Source organism: Caretta caretta, chromosome 7 (assembly GCF_965140235.1).
Source record: "Caretta caretta isolate rCarCar2 chromosome 7, rCarCar1.hap1, whole genome shotgun sequence".
NCBI classification, from domain to species: Eukaryota; Metazoa; Chordata; order Testudines; family Cheloniidae; genus Caretta; species Caretta caretta.
This window is the reverse complement of record NC_134212.1, coordinates 4,580,915-4,603,877: the sequence shown is the minus strand read 5'-3', so window position 1 is coordinate 4,603,877 and position 22,963 is coordinate 4,580,915. Positions and strand designations below refer to the sequence as shown.

The following is a 22,963-nucleotide window of genomic DNA, read 5'->3' as shown; positions in this document are numbered from 1 at the left end:
TGCCTTAATCTGTGTTTTGAAACATCTAATAAAAAGAATCATCATATTGAAATGAATATTCTGATTAAAGATAAAACTGAGTTTCAGATGAGTGAGATACAAGATAGGAAACTCAAGTCATTTCCATTAATTACCAAAAGGGCTGTCTGTGTTTAGATCCCTTATCAACAGACCCTCTTTAATATGTTTTCTGTTCATATTTGCAGAACATAGGCGAGTAGGCTTTATTCTACTTTATTTTGACTGATTTCTTAAATCTCTGCTCCTTTAATTTTAACACTGGTTACTGTAGCACTGTCTCAAGATTGGGGGGTAAAAAGCAGTATACGCTGGAGGCTGCATTTTAACAAGAAACACGTGAATGTTTCTGAATGTTAGTGTTAAAAAGAGAGCCAGTGGGCCAGGTACCTCTTATTGCTCTCCACTAGAGAACTGGGAATAGTCACTTGGTTTCAGAAATCTTTTCCATTCACCCCACATAAAGTGATCTCTGACCCTAAAGGCAGATATAATTTTGTCCATGATTTTTTGGTTTCTGATCCTTATTCTATTTTGTAATACCTATGACCCTAATAATCTTGTTCGTGATGTCTTCCCCTGCTCATCTGTATGTGCTCTCCACATTCTTATGTGATCTCTGGTAGCAATTTTAGTACTGTTTGGTGGAGAGGTTAGATTATAGCCCTGCGACCAATAGAGTGATAACAATTATTAAGGCTGTTACACCCATTCTAAGGAATACCATCTAACTGATACATAGCCTTTGCACAGCTGTAGTCTTCTGTTCATGATTTTACTAAGTGATCCACTCCATCAATTTTCACCTCTGTTGAAGTCTTGGAAACTCAGTAACGTTTTCCCTCAAGTTTTATACCTGTGCCTTAAACTGAGGAATTTTGCAAGATGAAGCCTGTATAAAACACAGATTAAATATAGAAACATTTTACCATTCTCTCTGATAGCTGTGTCTCAGACTTTTGATTTCAGGTCTGTGATTTCTTGTCTAGATCACTCAAGTGTGAAATACCTTTTGACCCATTTATTTGTCTTCTAGCTGATTACAGCCAACTTGACAGGATGGATAAATCAACTTGGTGATTTTTGTCACATGCTTTATTTATAGCACAGAAAGTTATACTTCCACAATGGACTCGAAAAAGCCGTCCAGACACTGAGCTCTTTTACCCTAACATTATTGCATACTATGGCTTTGAATATCATTTGTTGGACCAATTCTTTGCAGACGTCCAGGAAGTCTGAGAGTTGTCTAATGAACTCTTACCAGAGGAACTTCAGTAATTCTCGCCATTAGACAAATATTGTAGATACTGCTCATTTTAGGAGGATTTTTTTAAAATTTAATCTGGGTATTTTTAATGTGTCACAGTTCTTTGCAATTTGCACCCACTTACCTCTGTTTGTGACCAATTTGTACCTACTCCTGGAGGAATTCTGTGCCACTGCATGATGCAGAATTTTGCAGAAATTAACACTGTGTGCGCAGAACTTCCTTTCCCCCACAGAAAGGGGCTGCAGTGCTGCTGGCAGCTACTAGGGGCTACTGGATCCAGCAGACCCAGCTCGGACATAGAAAACACTGCCAGGGGGAGGGGGAAAGGAGCTAGAGGGCTCCTGGCAGCTGCAGTTCCCAGCATGCTCTGAGGGAAGGAGAGGGCCGCAAGCAGGAAACTCCATGGAAGCCTGGGACCAAGCATCAGGCTGTTTCTCCCTCTGGATCCCTGGGCTCTGGGGGAGAGGGGGTGGGTGTCTGGACTGGGGGAGCCCCCATGGCTGGGCTCTGAGGGGAAAGGGGTGTGGGTATCTGGGCAAGAGGGGGTATGGCTGGGCTCTGAGGGGAAAGGGTGTGGGTGTCTGGGCAAGAGGGGGTATGGCTGGGCTCTGAGGGGAAAGGGGTGTGGGTATCTGGGCAAGGGGGGGTATGGCTGGGCTCAAGGGGGCAGAGAAACAGGAACTGGGTTGTCATAGGGGTTTCTTTAACTCTCTGCTCCTGGGGGAATTTTTGTGTGTGTGCCTGTATTGTTACAGACATACTTGCTGACAGATACTTTGAAATAAATTACCCTAATAACTGAAACTGGTGTGATGCAGTGTTATTTTGATAAATAAAATCTGCAGAATTTTAAAATATTTATTTTTTTGGCACAGAATTTTTAAATTTTTGGCGCAGAATGCCCCCAGGAGTATTATACCAACGGGGGACTTTCATCACTAATTATGACACCACTGTGGTTGGCCCAGACACATCCAAGGGACTTGCACCCAGTTACTCCAGGTTGTATTTGGGCACATGTCCACAAATCTGTAGTTGCAGATCACAATTGATTTTTTTTTAAACCATGAACACACTGCAGTTTGGAAAGGGAGCAATTATTGTGCTCACTTATGAAAGGACAAATTGAACAGCTTTTATATGAGCAAGCAAACCCTGTCACATCAGCACAAGATGTTCAGTGCCAGATAATTTCAGCTGACTAACAAATGAATCTTTTTTTCACAAGGATGTGTGGTGGAATATGGTGTGTTTAATTAACATCTTTTTTTTGTTGGCAAACAAACTCACTCTCTCCTGTTCCAATGCACCAATGAGATGTGATGTTCTCAGGGCAGAGAGAAAAGGTACACACACACCCACAATAACACGGTCACTGTATGCGGATGTATGGAAATGATAAAGCGTTCACCTTCCGCAATAGGGAGTGCTCTTGTGCCTGGGGGTGGGTTTGGCTTATGGGAAGAGGAATGGTGTTACTGTCATGCTTTCTTTTTCGGGGTCTTGCTAGGGTGAGGGAGGAGCTTTGAGCACAGGGCTCCTTGGGGGAAGATACTGAATCAGAACTCTCCCCAGCTGTCCTGACCACTACCTGCAGTCAGCTAGTGCTGCCTTCCCACTTTTTGGGCACCGCTGAGCGAGGCTTGCGGGTGCTCAAACTTACACCAGGCGTCGGCAGCTGCACACATGGGGCACTAAGGTGATTTAAAGCCACTTTTGCTGACCCTTTGTTCCTGTGTGGAGCACAAGAATGGATGAACTAGGAATCCAGCCTCTTATATCTTGAGAACTCCCTATCCTGCCTTATAACAGTGGTAGGCAGGATCTACCTGTTTCTGCCTTCAAAGGAGAAGTTATTTTCAAGGCTCAGCTACACCTTGTTATCCTCCACTGCAGCAAGGAAGTCTAGGGCTTCCTCCCTTAAGTTATCACAGCTCAAGGAGGCATTGCCAGATGAGAGTCAGAACATCTTCTATGAAATCCCTGTTGGAGTTTACCCCAAATGCCAGCACCACGGTCTTCCGAAAGGCATAAGTGTCCCCCTCATTGTTTAGAAATTTCTCAGAGAAATTCCAAGTTCATAGAAATGCAGGACTGAAAGGGATCTCGAGAGGTCATCCGGCACTCATGGCAGGACTAAGTATTACCTACACCCTCCCTGACAGGGGTCAGGGCCGGCTCTACAGTTTTGGCCGCCCCAAGCAGTGAAAAAAACCGCCGCCGCGGCTGGCAAAGGGAAGAAGCTGCCACTGAATTGCCGCCGCAGCCGGAGGAACTGCCGCTCCACGCACCTGCTTGGAACGCGGGTGCCCGGAGCTGGCCCTGACAGGGGTTTGTCTAACCGGCTATTAAAAACCTCCAATGATGGAGATTCCACAACCTCCCCGGGAAATTTGTTCCAGTACTTAACTACCTTGACAGTTAGGAAGTTTTTTCTAATGTCTAATCTAAACCTCCTTTCCTGCAATGTAAGCCCAAGAATGTGTTTAGGCAAGATTGGGCTCAGTGTTTAGTTTTGCATCTGCCAAGCTCACCTGTGTTGGCCACCAGAGCTTTCAAACGAATCCATCCACATAAAATGGACATTACCAATAAAAGAATCAGCAGTGAAATTGTTAATGTTAGCACTGGGCTTCAGAATTAAGCCCCTTTTGAGAAGACTGCAAGGTAAAAGGACATTTCTCTCAAGAGATGTAGAAAGTGAATTGGCTTGCACTCTGAAGGAGATCTCCAAAACCAAATGAAAACTTAAAATCTGCAATCTTGCAACACCACAATCCATAGGAATCTTCCATCCATAATAAAACATGGAATTTTCATTTCCCAATGGCCCTGCCTATGGGTTTGTATTATAAATAGTAGTGAAATATGAGCGTTCCTCATACCTTCAAACGTGCCCAGCTGTTTCTCAAGCAGAATGCAACAGAGAAGGAGGAGATTACGTATTCAGATGTTGTGAGATAAAGTAGCCGCTCTGAATGTACATAAAATATTATTCTTGTCCTCAGCTAGAAAATTCTGTGCACCTGGTATAAAACTATACTGCAGGGACAACAAGCTTCCTTTCTGGAAGACTTCATCGATTGCTTTAAACTATACAATGGGGAACTTGTTCCATGTAGTTTTGTAGATAACAAAAACAGTGATACTAAACTCTAAACCTCTGTTTCTACAAACATTCAAATGAATTCCATTTTATCTTTCTTCACGGATTTTTGAGAAGGCCCATACGCTCCAAGAGCAGATGTAAATTAACATATAGGCCTTGCAATGCAGTAGGCATTTTCTCACTGTAATGGCATAAGAACGTTCTTTGCCATCACATTTTTTATTAATCAGAGCACACATGGCATCTCCAAGTGTAATCATCATTCAGGGGTCACCCCGACATGAGCCCTGGCAAATCAACAGGCAACTGAAGTCATGTAACTCTAACACCACTTCCTAGTCCCTTTTCTTCCCATAGCATGTTATCATAAACAGATTGTTTCCACCTTCACTACAGTCCGTGGAGGATGGAGGGACCTGGAAGCAAGGACTCTGAAAATCTGCTTCCTTGTGGCAATTTCTATGATTCTGGTATGAGGACTAAAGATTTTCAGGTTCAGGGCAAAAACCAATCATGAACTAGGGATGGGCCAGATGCATTGTGGGGCCCCATCAGCATGGCCATTCAAGGACTTCTAGTCACCTCAGCCCCCACATTAAGCATTGCTGTCCTCAGGAATGAAAATTTTTTGGTATTCTCTCTCCTTCAAGCAATCTGCATTAGGGCTTTAATTAAGCTTCTCTTTTCCAGGAGAGCTGAATTCACATTTTGAACACATCGTGAGTGGAGTGGTTTCTGAAGTGCCCAATCATCTCTGAAGAGACACTAAGGGCCTGGTACCAGCTACTTATTCAGAGATCATAATCATTACAATAAACGTCAGAAAGAAAGACTGGATTTACCCTACTGACTGTAGCCAAGTACTACACATAAGTTGGCTCAGTGGTGATAAATGTCACGTTTACAATAGGTTTTTTAACATGAAAGTCCATAATTTGCTTCCCAGGGACCTAAGCTTGATTATCTGGAGACTTAAACACATTTACTGAAGTCTAATGAATAGAATTAACACATCATTTAAACAGGGACTAATATGTATGCAAATTAGAAAAAGTTAAAAAAATAACAGTTTAGCCCACAGTTTCAGAAAATGTAGATTGCATCCTTACAAAATATGAATTTTTGTAATTCACAGTCTCAGTATCTTCATATCTATGTTATCAAATTAGGTGCTCTGCATGTGAACAATAGGTTGCATTAAACCCATTTCAATTTTATATTTAAACTTGAAATTATAAAATAGATTATATTGAAACATGAATTACATAAATGCTAATTAAATACTTCATTAAATGACCAAAATAAATAGGCAGACCAAACAGGGCTAATTTCCATTTGCAAATTTCCCTAATTACTATATTTTCCTTTGGAAAACGGAAATTGTATTTCATGACTGAGAAAAGTGAATCATTTATTCCTTGCCCATTTGGTTTTTTTTTTACATTTTAATTTTTTTAAGTGTCTTGGAATTGATCTCAAAGAGAGATAATTAATCTTCCTGGGTAAATAGGTATAGTATTAAATTAAATATCACCAGAATCAAATTATGGCTGATTTCCACATGCAAATTATGTTACTTAATAAAGTTTCTTTAATAAGAAAAAACCCCCTGAATTATTATGAAACATGAGTAACTGCTATCAAATCCGATGGGTGTGTGTCACCCTAAATATCACAAAACATGTTCAAAACAGGTCTGTAAACTAAATGCCACTGATATTTTATCGGAGATTCAACTCCCCCAAAAGGGAAAAGGCAAGGGTACAAGACAAACATATAGTCATTAGGAAACTGGGGAATTCAACCATTAGCTGAGACTACAAGTAGGATTTCTTCTTATGCAAAGTCCAAAAAGAGCTTGTTGAAGAAGATACAGATTGAAAGAAAAGCCCTTCAGGGCTAAAGACAGTGAAGAGAGTGGTGAGAAATAGTTCATCTGGATGAAGATGAAGCCTGTAATGATGCCAAGGTCAGGAGATTCTTGTTTTGCTGCTGTGTAAATGCCGGTCATGCAAGATAAAGAAGCCTAGAGTCAGCTTTAACTTTCGCACCCAGCTTCGCTAAAGTTTTGGAGAACAGGACGCATGAACAACCACCTCTGACACTCCAAAACCAGTGCAATACTGAGGTGCACAAAAAATACAAATGGGGACTGTAAATGAGACTGGTATATATAATCCCTCCTTAGAACTCTCCTTTGCCATGATTTCTACAAAAAAAACTTGACAACGGTTAGGTCACTGGTGTGCAGAGACCATTCCCCATCATGCTGACCAATACTGTCTCATTGTTTTCTTGTATTCCCTCATCGGTCTGTCTGGATCCATCTGTTGTCTCTTGTCTTATACTGAGAGTGTAAGCTTTTTAGGGCATGGACTGTCATTTGGTTCTGTATTTCTACAATGGAGTCTGGTCCATGACTGGGGCTCCTTGGTGCTATGAGTGAGAGAGAGAAAGAGAGAAAGAAAGAGCGAGGAAGCTTTTATTAAAATAATTCAAAACCCAAGAAAATGAAGGATATGAGGTAGGACTAGGACAATACTTCCAGAGGTTTTGTTTTGCATCTGTAATATGGACACCAAGTAGCAATGAATGTTACCATGATTAGGAACTGAGTACTTCTGATTAGAAAACATAGGAGAGTAAACTACTGTAGCGTGTATTACCCTTATCCAATCACAACCTTCCTCCAGCATCATTAGTTTGTAATGTCATTGGCTGACAGCAGCAGAAGAATAGATACTATCCAAGCAGCAGTCTTGGAAAGTTCCCCTTTTTCCAGTTCTCTCCCTGCATCCTCTGTTATCTCTTTTAGCACCTGTGCTTCCATGCTTCTCTTACCAACATGGGCTAAGCAGGAGGGATGAAACTGTTAGTGCAGGTGGCTTTCAGAAATGCTCTCAGATTCTAGATGCCAGTTACCTCTCTGGCATGCAACTGCCCCATCTCTACATGAAATCCTCAAGCCCTGTGCTTAATTTGTGCCAGGGCTGAGCCCCGGCACATCTGGACTTGCTGCATCACTTATGAATGTAAAAAAATGGCTAGCGCCCTGGCACCTCTTACAAATTAACAACTGCTCAAGCCTGACAACTGAAGAAACCCTGGTTAAAAAAACACAGATTCTATTGTTGCTAAAATGGTGAGAATGGCCATTTTAACTTCCCAGGATGGGTTGAGAGAGCTTTTTATTCCCTCCTGCAGCCTTGCAAAGTGCTAAGCTCATATTCAGAGCACAAAGCCCTGTGCTAATACTCCATATTTATGAACAGAGGTGGATTCAATTTTCCATGTACTGTGAGCGACTCACCCCAATCCAGAGCCCATGAAAGGCCCTCTGTATTGGACACTGGACCCATATTAGCACACAAGGGGTGGGGGAGGGCCCGCAGTACACTGCGAATGGAACATAGATAGAATTTCCGGATCTCTGCAGCCCTGCACAGCAGGGCCCGGCACGGGCCTAGAACAAGCCTAGAACGGGCCTAGAATGTTGGGGACCATGAGAAGTGGGCTGGGGATATGGGGTGGAGCACTGTGGTCTAGTGATTAAGGTACTCTACTGGGATTGAGGTCACAGGTGTATTATTCCTGGCTCAGCCACTCAGCTGCTGTGGGATGTTGAGGCATATCACTTTCCCCTCTGTGCTTCCCCCTCCCACCCTTTGTCTGCCTTCTCTGTTTGGACTGCAAGCTCTTTGGGACAGAGACTGTCTCTTGGTATACGTATGCACAGGGAACTGGGCTTGTTTAGTCTGCAGAAGAGAAGAGTGAGGGGGGATTTGATAGCAGCCTTCAACTACCTGAAGGGGGGTTCCACAGAGGATGGAGCTCGGCTGTTCTTGGTGGTGGCAGATGACAGAACAAGGAGAAATGGTCTCAAGTTGCAGTGGGAGAGGTTTAGGTTGGATATTAGGAAACACTATTTCACTAGGAGGGTGGTGAAGCACTGGAATGGGTTACCTAGGGCGGTGGTGGAATCTCCATCCTTAGAGGTTTTTAAGGCCCGGCTTGACAAAGCCCTGGCTGGGATGATTTAGTTGGGGTTGGTCCTGCTTTGAGCAGGGGGTTGGACTAGATCACCTCCTGAGGTCTCTTCCAACCCTAATCTTCTATGACTCTATGATTGTATATTGAGAAAGGAAGCTTTAAGATAAGATCACTCTTGTTCTTGATTATTTCATCCATCGGTCTGATCCATTCTATGCATTCAGCTAGGTATACTAATTGATTGATTTGAACATTCCTAACCCTATAATTTCATACCCAGAGTGCCTCATGGTGTGAAACTAACTAGTGTTAACATTACTCTGAATGTTGCTATGGGATTGAGAATATGGCCCTTAGATGATTACACTTTACAGTTACATGGAGAGGACGAAAACATGATTTATCTGGCAGCTTCTGTTATCTCACTGTTTTACAATAAATGTATACTGGGACCTCAGGATGCATCTACTTGTATTATCGGATGTTTCATTCACAGTTCTTCCAGGAGAGTACTACCCGACTGAAACTGATCTGTTTATGAGACACCATATTATACAAATAGAGAGACTCTTTAGAGCATCACATAAAAGTATATAACCCAGAAACAGCTCAAACAAGGATGGGGTAATAAACTGTTCCTTGGAGCAGGGGAGAGAAAGGGGCTATACGGTCGTTTTTTTCTTATTTGCAAAATGTTTTAATCTTAAAAAATAATATAAATATTTCACAAAAGAGTCACAATGACAGTTAATAATCTTTTTTAAATGGCCCGTTTTCTCATCATCCTTTTAAAAAGTCCCACTTTATATTAAGGTTGAATTTAAAAAGAGTTTAAAAAGGGTAAATAAATGAGTAATAGATGTTTTAATAAATACTCAATTGACATAACTTGTTATAGTGTCCAATACGGTTATAACCATGCCTTATGGCCTGCTGTGACACCTTAATCATCAGCATCACATATTATGCATGTCCAAAACTCACTGTTTGTTAACGCTTTATAAACCAGCTGTAAATAGAACCTTAATATGAAGTTTGACCATTTTAAAGATAATGAATCAAACTTATCGGTGGTGTAACCCCTCTGACTTCAAGAGGGTTACTGCAGAAATGAATCTGGCATATATAACAGGTGATTTCAGAATAAGAATTCTGAATGAACAAATTTGGTTAATTTCACATACATACATACATAGTGAGTAAATCACCCCAGGCATTAAAAACTCCCCACCCAACCTGTACCGCCCTCACCTGCTCCCCTTCTCTGTTCTCTCCCCAGAAGGTGGCACTTCATGGAAACGTCGGGGTAAGCCCTTGGACTTTATTTTGTTACACTCTCTAAATAAAAAGAGACAAGAAGTGTATAAACAGGGTTTTTCAGACTGGCTGACAACAATTCTGTATGAGTTCAATTGAGTGATCTAAATGGGAAAAAAAAAGACACACATCCTCCCATTCAAATGATATCTCTGAATTTCTCTGCTCTTGTCAGACTCATTTTTAAATAACAAAGTTAAAAAGAACACAATACAATATTTTACATTGTCAGATTCTTTGCGGAGACAGACAAAAGGAATTCTAAATGGCTGTTAAATCCTGTCTGCCACTATAAAATTTACTATTGTATAAAATTCACTCTATAGTCATGTTAAATATTTTATTATTAAATATGCATCAACATCTTTTGAATAAGAGCCTATCTAATACTAGTCAAGCCAATGGAAGAGCTCCCACTGACTTCAGTGATCTTTCTCCTTAAAGTCCCTGGGGACAAGAAATTCACATAAATGATCTAAGGTTCTGAAAGTCATAAGAGTGTAATGGACATATTGGGTCAGATCCACAGTCTATCAAGTCCAGTATCCTGTCTTCTGACGTGGCTGGTGCCAGATGCTTCCAAGGAAATGAACAGAATAGGGCAATTATTGATTGATCCCATCCCCTGTCATCCATCCCAACTTCTGGCAGTCAGAGGCTTAGGCACACTCAGAGCATGGGGTTGAATGCCTGACCATCTTGGCTAATAGCCACTAACAGACCTCTTATCCTCCATGAATTTATCGAATTCTTTTTTGAACCAAGTTATACTTTTGGCCTTCATAGTATCCTCTAGCAACAAATTCCGCAGGTTGACTGTGTGCTGTGTGAAGAAGTACTTCCTTGTGTTTGTTTAAAACCTGCTGCCTATTAATTCTTGTAATTGCCAGGATCGCCTCGGGCACCCTTTTTTAAAAAAAATCAACATTTAAAAAGTCTGTTCTGTTTTTTCCTTTAAGCAACATACCATCCAGGATCTGACCAGCTGGAATGACTTAAAAACAGGATTTTTCTTCCTAGGGTAATATTAAAAACTGTCTACAGCATATGGAATAGAGGAACCAAGACTGCTTTTATTCAGTCATCTGGTTTATTTGAGGCTTAATTCTGAGTCCTTTTAACACTTAACATGCTGCATCTCTTTTGCAAGCATGGTTACATATAACAATATCTGCAATATCATACAATTTCATCATCCTCATCCTTTCCCTCAGGATGCTGCTAATTCCTTTCTCTTTTCATCTAGAATGCTGCTGCTCTTTCTAGGACGTCCACAGCTGGCACTCACTGTAGACAATGCCAGGTACAGTAACAAGCAGAATCAGAGTTTTAGACAATACCTGGAGGCTCTAATAAGCAGCAGCTGTACCAAGCTCTCTTTCTCTTTGTTACTTCAAATAATCACAACATCTATAACCTGTCTCTGCTTTCAGGCTACCAATCACTGAAGAACAGATCAAATGAAACAAACTCAGAACAAATTTGGTTTCCATCAACCAATGGGTTTCGTGACACAGTAGCTACATGCCACAGTGAAAGGCAGGCTATGTCCACATTGCAGTGTGTCACTTTGCTCAGCAGTGAACGGCTCTGGCAGAGGCAGGCAGCAGGGAAAGGCAGCCTATGGCAGTGGGGAGTGGCCAGAGCCTTTCCCCGCTGCTGGAGCTTTTCACTTCAGTGGAAAAAGACTCCAGCAGAAGGGAGGTAGCAGGATACTGCACTGCTAAAAACAGCAGTATAGACGTGGAAAGTACTGCTTCAGGGTATAGAGAACCATGTAGGGAACAGACCCTAGGGTTTTGATGTTTGTGCTTTACTCGCCTAAGCAGTACCTCATTGTCCACTCTGCTCTTGCTACCCGTGCCAGCTGGGTGTGCAGAGTCTACTCTGCACGCTGACTAAGTGTAGACATACCTTTTGTGTCCTTTAACTTAATACACTTTCAAGTGTATGTACAAAGGCACTCTTAGCATGGAGTGAGTGTCCACACAGGGAGTTAGTAATTAATGTCCAGGCATTCTCCCTGTGTAGACAAGCCTTCAGTTACACATCCATCCACCTTGGTTAGATACATCCTGCTCTTGTTTACTTGGCATAAATGTGGAGTTACTCCACATGTACACTGGGACAAATGGGAGGTGAATCCATCCCACCCCACTGAGCTCTGCGAATCAGATTCACCTCCCATTTGCCTCAGAATACAGAGGAAACAGTGATTTGGCTCAGAATACAGAGGAAACAGTGATTTGGAAATGCAATTAAATACATTTGAGAACATATTTAGAACTAAACAAATTTTCAGTCATGCAGGGCAGGTGTTCAAGCAAATTCAAAAACCGGACACAGTCGGATCATGCTAACACCAGCATAAATGTGGAGTTACTACTGAATTTAATAGAATTACTCAGGTTTACAATAGGATGAGAGCAGAATCTGTCCCACAGTATCTTGAGATGAGTAAATAATAATTTCTGCACTTAAAGTTCCTAAACAGGTTTTTGAAAACCTGTATATAAATAACTAAAGATACTAGTTGCTGAATTTTCTAGACTTCTTCACAGTTCCAGAAATGTCAACTAATGAGTTTTCTCTTTCTAAAGTTCTGGGTGTCTTGGCTTGGCAAAGCCCTCTTCATCTCTCCCACCTACCTTAAAAAAAAAAAGAACAATACATTTTGTTTGTTAAAGACACACATGATCATCACACTGTCTAATGGGAAAACTGACAGCTCTTGTAATTCTTACCTAAATAGCTTGCAGGGAAAAGTAAAACTAAAGTGGCTTAAACAAATGCAGAAATAACAGAAGGGGACAATTTTCCAGCTCTCTCTCTCTCTCCCCCCCACACACTCACTCCAGTCCTTAACAGATCATCCAGTATGTTTAAAAAGCAACCTTCAGCCAGTGACTCTCTCTCTCTCTCTCCTTTTTTGTGTGGGTGGGTGGGGATCTAATGAGCATGAGTTTGTTCAAAAGCTTGAACAAATATCTCCAAGCCAATCCAGCAGCAGGGGGTCCATTACTATAACAACTGACAGCTCCATGTGAATTCTCAAAGGCCCTAAAGTAGCCATTTGGGAAATAGTTACGGAGTAAAAATTTGCAAAGGAATGGCAGTATTAGGTTTCATGTGACAGGGCCCTCGCTACACACAGCTGCCCCTCACTATGTCAGCCATTTAAGCACAAAAAAAACCATGTCACCAGCATCAGAGAGCAGCTGGGGCACCAGAAGAGATCGTTTTTAGTTCCCCACAACAAGACTGGATCAAACACCACAAACTAACAACGAATTGAAATAGCTGCAGCACACGGTGCTGTGGGATTACAAGATCTTTTTTTCCCCTGGCCTTCGCATTGTTCTACTCTGAAAAGCTGAAATACAGACAGAAAAGTATTTACACGAATTGTCTCATGTTGTGTCTGAAGCATGAAGAGGACTCCGAGTGATGCTAGAAGCTTGAACGAGTAACCAACTGCTGCCCGGAGTTTCAAACTTAAAATGCAGCAATGACCTGCCATTGGCACAATGAGAGCTTCAGCTCTCCACGATATAGAAGAGGTAACTGATCACAGATCTGCCACACCTCAGTGAGCATGAGGATCAGAACACCAAGATATGTCCTGAGTAAGCGAGCACACTATTTCTGTATCTTTACCTCTAGTGGCACTGAAACCAAATACGACTCTTGTCTTTTACATTGTATACGCCACGAGCAAATAAACTGTGACGTGATTCTCTGCATTGTCTAAACTGGGGAGGGAGAACGTGATGGCGAAACCTACCCAACTCCCCAGAAGGTGATGCTAGGCATCAGATGCCTCCATTTTTAATAGCTTCTCTTTCAGATGGCAGTAACGAGGTGGAAGGGCATGGCATGCGCCGCACCCCCACTGCTCCTTTGGTGAGGAATCACATGGACCAACCAAAGCGCAGGGAGGGGGGCACGATGGACCACGCCACTGCATTCTCCACACTCCATGCAGTACTTTGCACATGTAGACATGCAAAACCCACAGGGGGCTCAGACACCAAGGTGATGGGCTCAAGTATAAGGACGTAGGTAGATGCTATACTGCCAGTGCATGGAAGGAGAGAACATCTGGACATTGCTGAAGGGGGAAGTCTGGAAGGTGATTAAGGAATTGCTGGTGCAGAGGAGGCAGAAACACTGAAGCTGGGATGGTGAATCAAGAGGCAGGTTTAGTGCTGATCAATATGGGGGTAGGGAAACAGACGACAGTCTGGGAGAAAGCGAGCGTGTTTGGGCACTTGTAGGAAGTGCTTAGGCGTCCGACTGAGCTCACATCTCTTCCTATGAATGTTTCTTCTCCTCCAGCCTATGAGGCCAGACACTGTGGTTCTGACCCACAGCTCTACTCTCTCCAGACTGTAACAGCATGGCTGCGGGAGGCTTTGTGCTGTCCCAACAGAACCACACCCACATTTTTATTCCTATGCCAACAAAACACACATGATTCTTAACTCACCCTCCTGGGAAAATTTTGCAAGTGCATCCACTGCACATGCTGAGACCTGCACTTGCATGTCAAAAGGATGTTTGTGGAAAACATGTAGGTACAACTTTGGAAACCCGTTGATTAGTTGTTTCCTAAGTCTTGCTGCTTCCTAACCTTTGTTAAAAATGCTAATGGTACACTTTTTGCATGATAGAAACTCAGCACTGAATTTGAATGATTACTTTTACTACACACAAATCTGTAGTTTTCCTTTGAAAAACAATGTTTGGAAAGGTTGGTCCCAGACAAGATCTGGGGCGAGGCTGGGGCAGAGAATGGAGAGAGAAAGTGTGTATGTGAGAGAGATGTAGCAGTTCTTCTTCTCATCATTTTGTTACTGCTATGGGAACATAGCAGATCATGTTTTCCAGCTAGGTTCATAGAATCATAGAATAGAATATCAGGGTTCGAAGGGACCTCAGGAGGTCATCTAGTCCAACCCCCTACTCAAAGCAGGGCCAATCCCCAGTTTTTGCCCCAGATCCCTAAATGGCCCCCTCAAGGATTGAACTCACAACCCTGGGTTTAGCAGGCCAATGCTCAAACCACTGAGATAGCTTTGAGCAGGGGGTTGGACTTAGATGACCTCCTAAGGTCCCTTCCAACCCTGATATTCTGTTCTATGAGGTCATTCCTTCCACATACAAGGAATGTTGCCACATCTCCACCAAGGATGTTCACATATATCCACTGGTCTGTCAGATACCCACTGACATCCCAACATGCCCATACCAAACCTACACAATGGTCATTTGGATGTCACCATACTTATTATTCTGTCTCATGCCCCTAGATAATACGTGTGAAAAAGATCTCTCAATATAACTGTGTCTTTTTTTGTGAACGAAGTCCCTAGTGAAGAAATGGCAAACTGAAAATCATATACTAGTAGAATCCACGGTAAAACAGATATGTTGACCTGCATGATATCATACATGAAAAATTAATGACAGGTTTCAGAGTAACGGCCGTGTTAGTCTGTATTCGCAAAAAGAAAAGGAGTACTTGTGGCACCTTAGAGACTAACCAATTTATTCTCACAAGTACTCCTTTTCTTTTTATGAAAAATTAAGTCTTTCAAGCACAGATGTTAAAATTAATTGTAGCATTAACTATTAAGACTGTGATTCAGGAAAGCACTTATATCTGTGCTTAAGTCCATCCCAATTCAGGACACCACTTAAGCACAAGAGACAAATCTGAGAAACGGACCCTGACTGACGATAAGCTGATAAATTATACAGTAATAAATCACTGGGACCAGATGGTATTCACCCAAAAGGAATACAGATATGAAATTGCAGAACTACTAACTGTGCTATGTAATCTATCACTTAAATCAGCTTCTGTACCAGACGACTGGAGGATAGCTAATGTGACACCAATTTGTAAAAAGGCTCCAGAGGTGGTGCTGACAGTTTACAGGCCAGTAAGCCTACCCTCAGAATGAGGCAAATTGGTTGAAACTACAGTAAAGAAAAGAATTATCAGACACATAGGTGAACATGATTTGTTGGGGAAGAGTCAGCATCACTTTTGTAAAGGGAAATCATGTCTCACCAATCTACTAGAATTCTCTGAGGGGGTCAACAAATATGGGACGATACAGTGTAGTTGGACTTTCAGAAAGCCTTTGACAATGTCCTTCTTTTTGCGAATACAGACTAACATGGCTGCTACTCTAAATCTCTCACCAAAGGCTCTTAAACTAAGCAACCATGAGGTAAGACGGAAGTTAAAAGACAGGAAACACAGGGTAGGAATAAATGGTCAGTTTTCAGAATGGAGAGAGGTAAAAAGCAGTGTCTCCTCAGGGATCTGTAGTGGGACCAGTGCTGTTCAACATATTCATAAATGATCTGGAAAAAGGGGTCAACAGCGAGGTGGCAAAGTTTGCAGATGATATGAAACTACTCAAAATAGTTAAGTCCAAAGCAGACTGTGAAGAGTTACAAAGGGATCTCACAAAACTAGCTGACTGGGCAACAAAATGGCAGACGTAATTCCATGTTGATAAATGCAAAGTAATGCACATTGGAAAACACAATCCCAACTATACATACAACATGATGAGGTCTAAACTAGCTGTTACCACTCAAGAAAGAAATCTTGGAGTCATCGTGGATAGTTCACCGAAAACATCCATTCAACGTGCAGTAGCAGTCAAAAAAGCGAACAGAATGTTAGGAGCCATTAGGAAAGAGATAGATAATAAATCAGAAAATATCATCCTGCCACTATAGAAATCTAGGGTACACCCATACCTTGAAAACTGTGTGCAGTTCTGGTCGCCCCATCTCAAAAAAGATATATTAGAATTAAAAAGGTACAGTGAAGGGCCACAGAAACAAAGAGGGGTATGGAACAGTTTCTACATGAGGCGAGATTAAGAAGACTGGGACTATTCAGTTTGGAAAAGAGACAATAGGAGAAATATGATAGAAGTCTATAAAGTCATGACCGGTGTGGAGAAAGTGACTAGGGAAGTGTTATTTACTCCTTCACATAACACAAGAACCCGGGGAAATTAATAGGTAGCAGGTTTAAAACAAACACAAGGAAGTACTTCTTCACACCCCAACACACAGTCAACCTGTGGAACTTCATTGCCAGCGGATGTTGTGAAGGCAAAAACTATAACTGTATTCAAAAAAGAACTGGATAAGTTCATGGCGGATAGGTCCCTCAAAGGCTATTAGCCAAGAGGGTCAGGGATGTCACCTCATGCTCTCTGTGTCCCTAGTCCCTGACTGCCAGAAGCTGGGAGTGGACAACAGGGGATGGATCACTGGATGATTGCCTGATCTGTTCATTCCCTCTGGGGCACCTGGCACTGGCCACTGTCAGAAGACGGGATACTGGGCTAGATGGACCACTGGTTTGACCCAGTGTGGCCGTTCTTATGTTCTTAACTTTAAGCATATATTTCAATCTCATCGACATCAGTAGAACTTAATCATGTGCTTCCGTCACGTCCTGATAAAGGATCAGCACCTGAGGTGTTGCTGTAACACCATATCTGCATCTTACTGTATGAAAGTGGTTGCTTGAACAGTTAATTTTTGAATTAACCAGAATCTAGTGGGACTGACGTTTTAGACCAATCTTCGTAAGCAAATATTCTGCACATCTAGAATGACTGGGCACTTACTAGGTTTGAAAATGGCAATTTGTTTCACAGCAAACCGAGCAGTAAAAACAGTTGCTGTGTTCAAGTAGCTAGTTTTCAAAGTTCAATACGGAGCAACTTCAAAATAAGGTTTTTAATTAGAAGAAGAAAGTATTGTGGTTATTCCACTTTAAGGACCGACTGCATGCCAGACTAATCTAGGAGGCTGGCAGAAAGGGAAGCCTGGAAAATTCTGCAGGTTTTATTGAAAGCCATTATTAATAGTGGCTGTGCCAAGGCAAATAATATTTTGTGAAAAAATAAATGGATCTCTCAGGCGATTGGCAATGAGAGAGAGACTCTATCATCTCTAGGGCAAGGATTCAAATCCACCTTGGAAATGCTGAGCATTGTTACCAGCTGGATTGAGACCACCAACCAGTTTTTTGTGGACAACTATTGACGTCACAGAAACAGGCTCTGATTAAAATCGTTTCCTGGACGATTCAGCAGAGGCACCAAGAGCTAAATTACCCTTTCACTTCTAGAGATGGCTGTCCCTCCAGAAAGGTGTTTTGATGCATTGTGTCAGGGCAGCGTGGGAGAAACTTGTAATGCTATTGCCCATGCTGCGCCTATTCTGTGGACAGACACAAAACTAAACGTGGGCCGTCTAACTTCAGAAAAGATGAACTCCAGACCTGAACTTGGCACTGGGCTATAGCTCCATAATGGCCCTTTGAGAGGATTGAGGACTCAATTGCGCTCAGGTGAGATTTGGCCTGATTCCTCGGTGGGAGACAATGAGTTAAGTCATCTGATGTCAGATGTGTCAGATGACCAGGAGCTGGGTCCCTGACCGAAGTGGCTGCTGGGTCTGTGTTCTGCTGCCAAAAAGGGGACAACAGCTGAGAAAGAAGGTGCCACTGCTGAAGAGGCCGAAGAAGGGAAGCTGCTAACAGAGCTCGGTCGCAGGGAGAAGAGACTACACCCTGCAAGGGGTGGACTTTTGGGATCTAGCCAGAGAGCCAAGTCACTGTAGTGACTATGCAGAGGACTGGGAACAGTTCAGCCAGTCGTCTGCTGAACTTCCCAGGCCAGTGAGAGCACAGGCTGACTGAAAAAAAAAATGGATCCATCCCCCCTGAATTTTGGAAAAGATTGGATCGGTACCAAAACCTTTCAGTTCTGGCCCTTCTCTGTCCAAAACGTCAGTACTCAGTGCCATCAAGACGGCAGGCAAAATTTTCAAAAGTGCTTCAGTGACTTTTGAACCTACATCCCATTTTCAAAAATGACTTAGGTACTTGGAAGCCTAAGTCCTATTGACTTTCAGGGAGACTTAGATACCTAAGTCCTTTTTGAAAATGGGACTGGGTGCTTTTGAAAATGTTACCCAGACTCTTCCAAGAGTGAGACATTCAGTAGAGACAGGAACATTTTTAAGTACATTGAAAGTAGGTTCTCTTATTAAACTAAACAAGCAATTTTAGAAATGCTGTGAATTTGCAATATAACAGCAATATTCACTTTTCAGCAAAGTACATCAGACAAAATACAATATCATGGGTATTCATAAGAGAAAACCCATAAAATGATCAAACAACAGCTCCACCACTGGTCTGACAGAAATCTCCCTCACTTCCAACAGGCTCCAACACAGGCTGCAGTGCAGAGTTCAATATCGAACGGTAGCTCTCCTAGAGAATGTTCATTAGTAGTGGTAATTATAACAACAGTACTTGGCTCTTACCTAGCACTTTTCACCTGTAGATTTACAGATGAGGCTAAGTGTTTTATCACGAACACACCAGTTGGGAAACAGGCCTGGCCCTGAGATATTAAGGGCCTAATCTTGCTCTCACTGAAGTCAATGAGATCTCTGCCATTGAGCTTGAGGGTACTACTATCTAACACTCAGTGGTTTGCCCAGGGTCAGACAATGAATCAATGACAGAGTGGGAAAAAGAACGCAGATCTCCTGACTCACTCAAACTCTACAGAATGCTATTAAAAAAACCCACAGAAAAAAAGTTCCTATCGAACTTTTGCCCAAGGAAGTTAAAATCATTTCCCCCCAAGCAAAGACCATGTGATTACAAACAAGCACTGCAAGCTAGCTTTGCGCGCTGAAAGGCAACAGCTGTGTTGCTCCAGAAATCCCTCCTGAATGTAAACATATTAGCACTGTATAAACAGCTTGATTTAATAAGAAAGGCAGTACGATGTTCCTGCTTTGTCTTCAGGATCACAACGTTGACAACTGCAATAATTCAAAGGTGAATTATGGTATCCACTGAAAAGAGGGGAAAAGAAAACTCTCAAGCTATACTTGTGAATTAATTTCCTCCTCTTAGCTGAAAATGAGAAATGGATATAATTTAGTTCCTATTTAAAAATTGCTGTTGGCTAAAACTCTAAAATGTTAATTGCTTCTTAACAGTGTCTGCGTGTTTTACCCTTTTTAAACTGCTCTCTATGGCGTGGTATTGTTTTGAATAAAGGCACAAACAAAAACATCTGACAGACAATGAAAGGTCACCAGTCACATGAAATACCATTTTATTTCACTGTAAAGCTCAGAGACAAGAACTCATTGCATGTCTAAATATGTCGTGTGTTCCCAGAATAATGTAGCCATCTCCCTGCTCCTCTATGAAACAGACGTACAAAGAGGATTCTGGCATCAACATGCAGAACTAGTGACACCAAGTATCCCGCTTACCTTCACAGTTCTAATGATTGATAATACCAGTCCCACCATATAGAGGTTTAATCTGCGATAGAGTTTACTGAAATCGGCTGTGTAACCATTAACATGTCTCGTGCCATATCAGGGCACAGCACGACACACAAATTGGTTTGCTGTATGAAAAGTTAAGTGTACAGTCTCTTGCTCACATACACACACACACACAGAGGTCTGGAGGCTCGAAGTATGGAATATTTCATTCAATTCTCAAAGCACAGAGAAAGGGATCCTATGCACACATAAGCACATCCAAACCTTTTGGTTTGTTCCCATCAGTACTTCTGTGACTAGCAACTGACTGTCTAGATATCCTTCCTGCAAACCAGTGTGATTATGTTCATGACTAGACTCTCACCTTCCCTCAGTATTCCTATGCTAACTGTCACTGGAACACATACTTTATTTAGCAGGAGTGGGGTACTACTGATCCAAGCACAGTCTGGATAAGCATTGTGCTAGTTTGCCTTTGCCACTCTACTAATGCCCCTCATTCCAGGCATAAAACAAGTCATCTTGTTTTAGACCTTGTGTGAACAGGCATTCCAGTCATCATGTCCACTAGCACTAAAGATCAGATTGCCAAACTCATTTTCAAATGTGAATAAAGATGTGAACCAAGGTATACACAAGTGAAATGTTAAATGATGGACTTCTCATTCCTCCTACTCCAGCAACCACAGGTTCACAATCAACACCAGTAAAGTTTCAAGCCAATTCTGTTACAATACAAAGATTGGGTTTCTGGTTGTCCTGTGGATATCTGAGGAAGCTATCAGCTCATTGTTCTGGGGTATCAGACAATGGGATTTTTTTCCGCCTCATTATGCTGACATTTTATTTGCCTCTATAATAATGCAAAAAAACCTCACAAAAACCAAAGCCCGCTTTGCACTGCAGCTTCATTAAAAAAATGTTAAGACTAAGAAAATGAGTGTAAAAAAGAGGCCAAATTTGCTGGATGTATGTTGTAATGTCTTTTCTTGACTTCAGATGGTAGCAGTGCTAGAGAGAATAAAGTGACCTCCTCATTCAAAGATCAGTCATGTCACAGTCTCCATTTGTCCAATCTCCTTCAGGCAAAGGGAGTAGGAAGCACAAATTGCCCCTGCAAATCAAGAATCTCATATAGAAGTGGGACAAACCACTCTCAAATATCTCCAACTGTAAAGATTTTCTACTGAATACTATATTGAAGTTCAACACCTTAAAAGGTGGGAAAAGCTTAGAAAAACAGAGACTGTCTTCTGCTCTTTCAATTTCCAAACTGTTCATAGAATCATAGAATATCAGGGTTGGAAGGGACCCCTGAAGGTCATCTAGTCCAACCCCCTGCTCGAAGCAGGACCAATTTCCAGTTAAATCATCCCAGCCAGGGCTTTGTCAAGTCTGACCTTAAAAACCTCTAAGGAAGGAGATTCTACCACCTCCCTAGGTAATGCGGAGTTTCCCTTCCATTTACATAATATGAAACATTTCATATATAGAACATGAAATGACAATTGCAAAGGATCAGAACAGAGTTAATTTTGTTATATATATTCACAAACAAAAAAATCTAACTCCTTATTTAGACCTCTAGATGCTAGGGCATCGATACAATGCAAACAACCAGAAGGCTTTGCTCTGCTTCAATGTTCTATTTATGTCACCTCTGTTCTCAAATCATCTAGTCTCTCAAATGCCCAAAAGTGAAAATATCAAGTTGTTTTACCCTCAAAATGCATTGCTAAAGGGTAATCCATGTCTCTTCTGAATTTTCTAATTCTCGGTAGGAGTTTCCTAATGCTTTTCTCACACAAGAACAAAGAATCGCTGGACAGGAAAAGACCACTTGGACCAACACGTCTGTCCCCTTGAGGATTATCTTTTCTTAACAACTGGTTTTTGTGCTTATACTTCAGTAGCATGTTTCTCACTCTGAAAAATCCGTCTCATACTCATTTTCATGCTATTTGCTTTGATGGCCTTATTTAGCAAATTATTCCATATGTTGCCCATTTCACTTTAAGTATTTCTTTCTGAAGACCCAGTTTATCTTAATTTCCTAACTTTTAGATTAGATTGCGTGGGTGGTTTTATTTTAAATGCCCACCAATGTAAATACGTTATTTTTCCTAAGGAAAGTGAAGAAACTGAAAAGGGCACTCAAAATGAAGTAGAACCACTTCATTGCCAATGCTCTGTACAGTCAGAAATATCACTGCATACAATTGGTGTTATAGCTCTTGTTAATTCATTCCAGAACCCTGTTTGCCTTTCTTATTGCATTTGTATACTAGTTTCATAGCCTCAAGGACTTTCATACACAAAATCTTAAATTAATTCCTACTCGGTATATATGGCATGTCTGTTAACATCTAATGCGTACCCTTCTGGTTTGGTTATTAACTCCAAATTTGTTATTTTATATTTGTTCATAAATACCTTTAGACCGATAATCACATCCATATATTTGTGCTTCATGTAGAGGTCCAAATGTATATTTTTTATGTCTAAAGTAATATTGAATCTCCTTGAGTTTTCAGTGTAGATTACATACACTGAGAGGCTCTCCATTATTGTGATGGGGTATAATGTCTGGTTTTCATAATTCTTATCAATCTGTTAACAAATGGTTTATTACTCATGCAAATTATAGAATAGACAAAGACTAGTTCCTGTGCCTTTATGCTATCAAATAAGTAACTGAATTTCAATTAAAGTCTTTCCCCATGTTTCTTCCTTGCTCTATGTAGTTTTTTGTAAGTACTGAACAAATAAAATGTTTCAAGTGACTTTTTAGGAGAGTTAAAGGAGAACGTGTTGAACCTCAGTTATATTTTAATTTTAGTCACCCATAGTATAGCCATCTCCGTTAAAAGCATTTACTAACGGCT

The 22,963-nt window shown here is 41.5% G+C and overlaps 1 protein-coding gene across 5 annotated transcripts in view; it reads right to left on the bottom strand.

Moving 5' to 3' along the window:
* Positions 1-22,963, bottom strand: part of PTPRG (protein tyrosine phosphatase receptor type G) — a 618,498-nt gene that overhangs the window by 77,547 nt on the left and 517,988 nt on the right. For 3 of the 5 annotated variants that reach the window (XM_075130209.1, XM_075130210.1, XM_048858999.2), the window contains one exon: positions 9,642-9,728. The exons of the other annotated variants lie outside the window; for them this stretch is intronic. In XM_075130209.1, the coding sequence (XP_074986310.1) occupies positions 9,642-9,728 (87 nt within the window). The remainder of the gene's footprint in view (positions 1-9,641; positions 9,729-22,963) is intronic. 5 annotated transcript variants of the gene reach the window in all.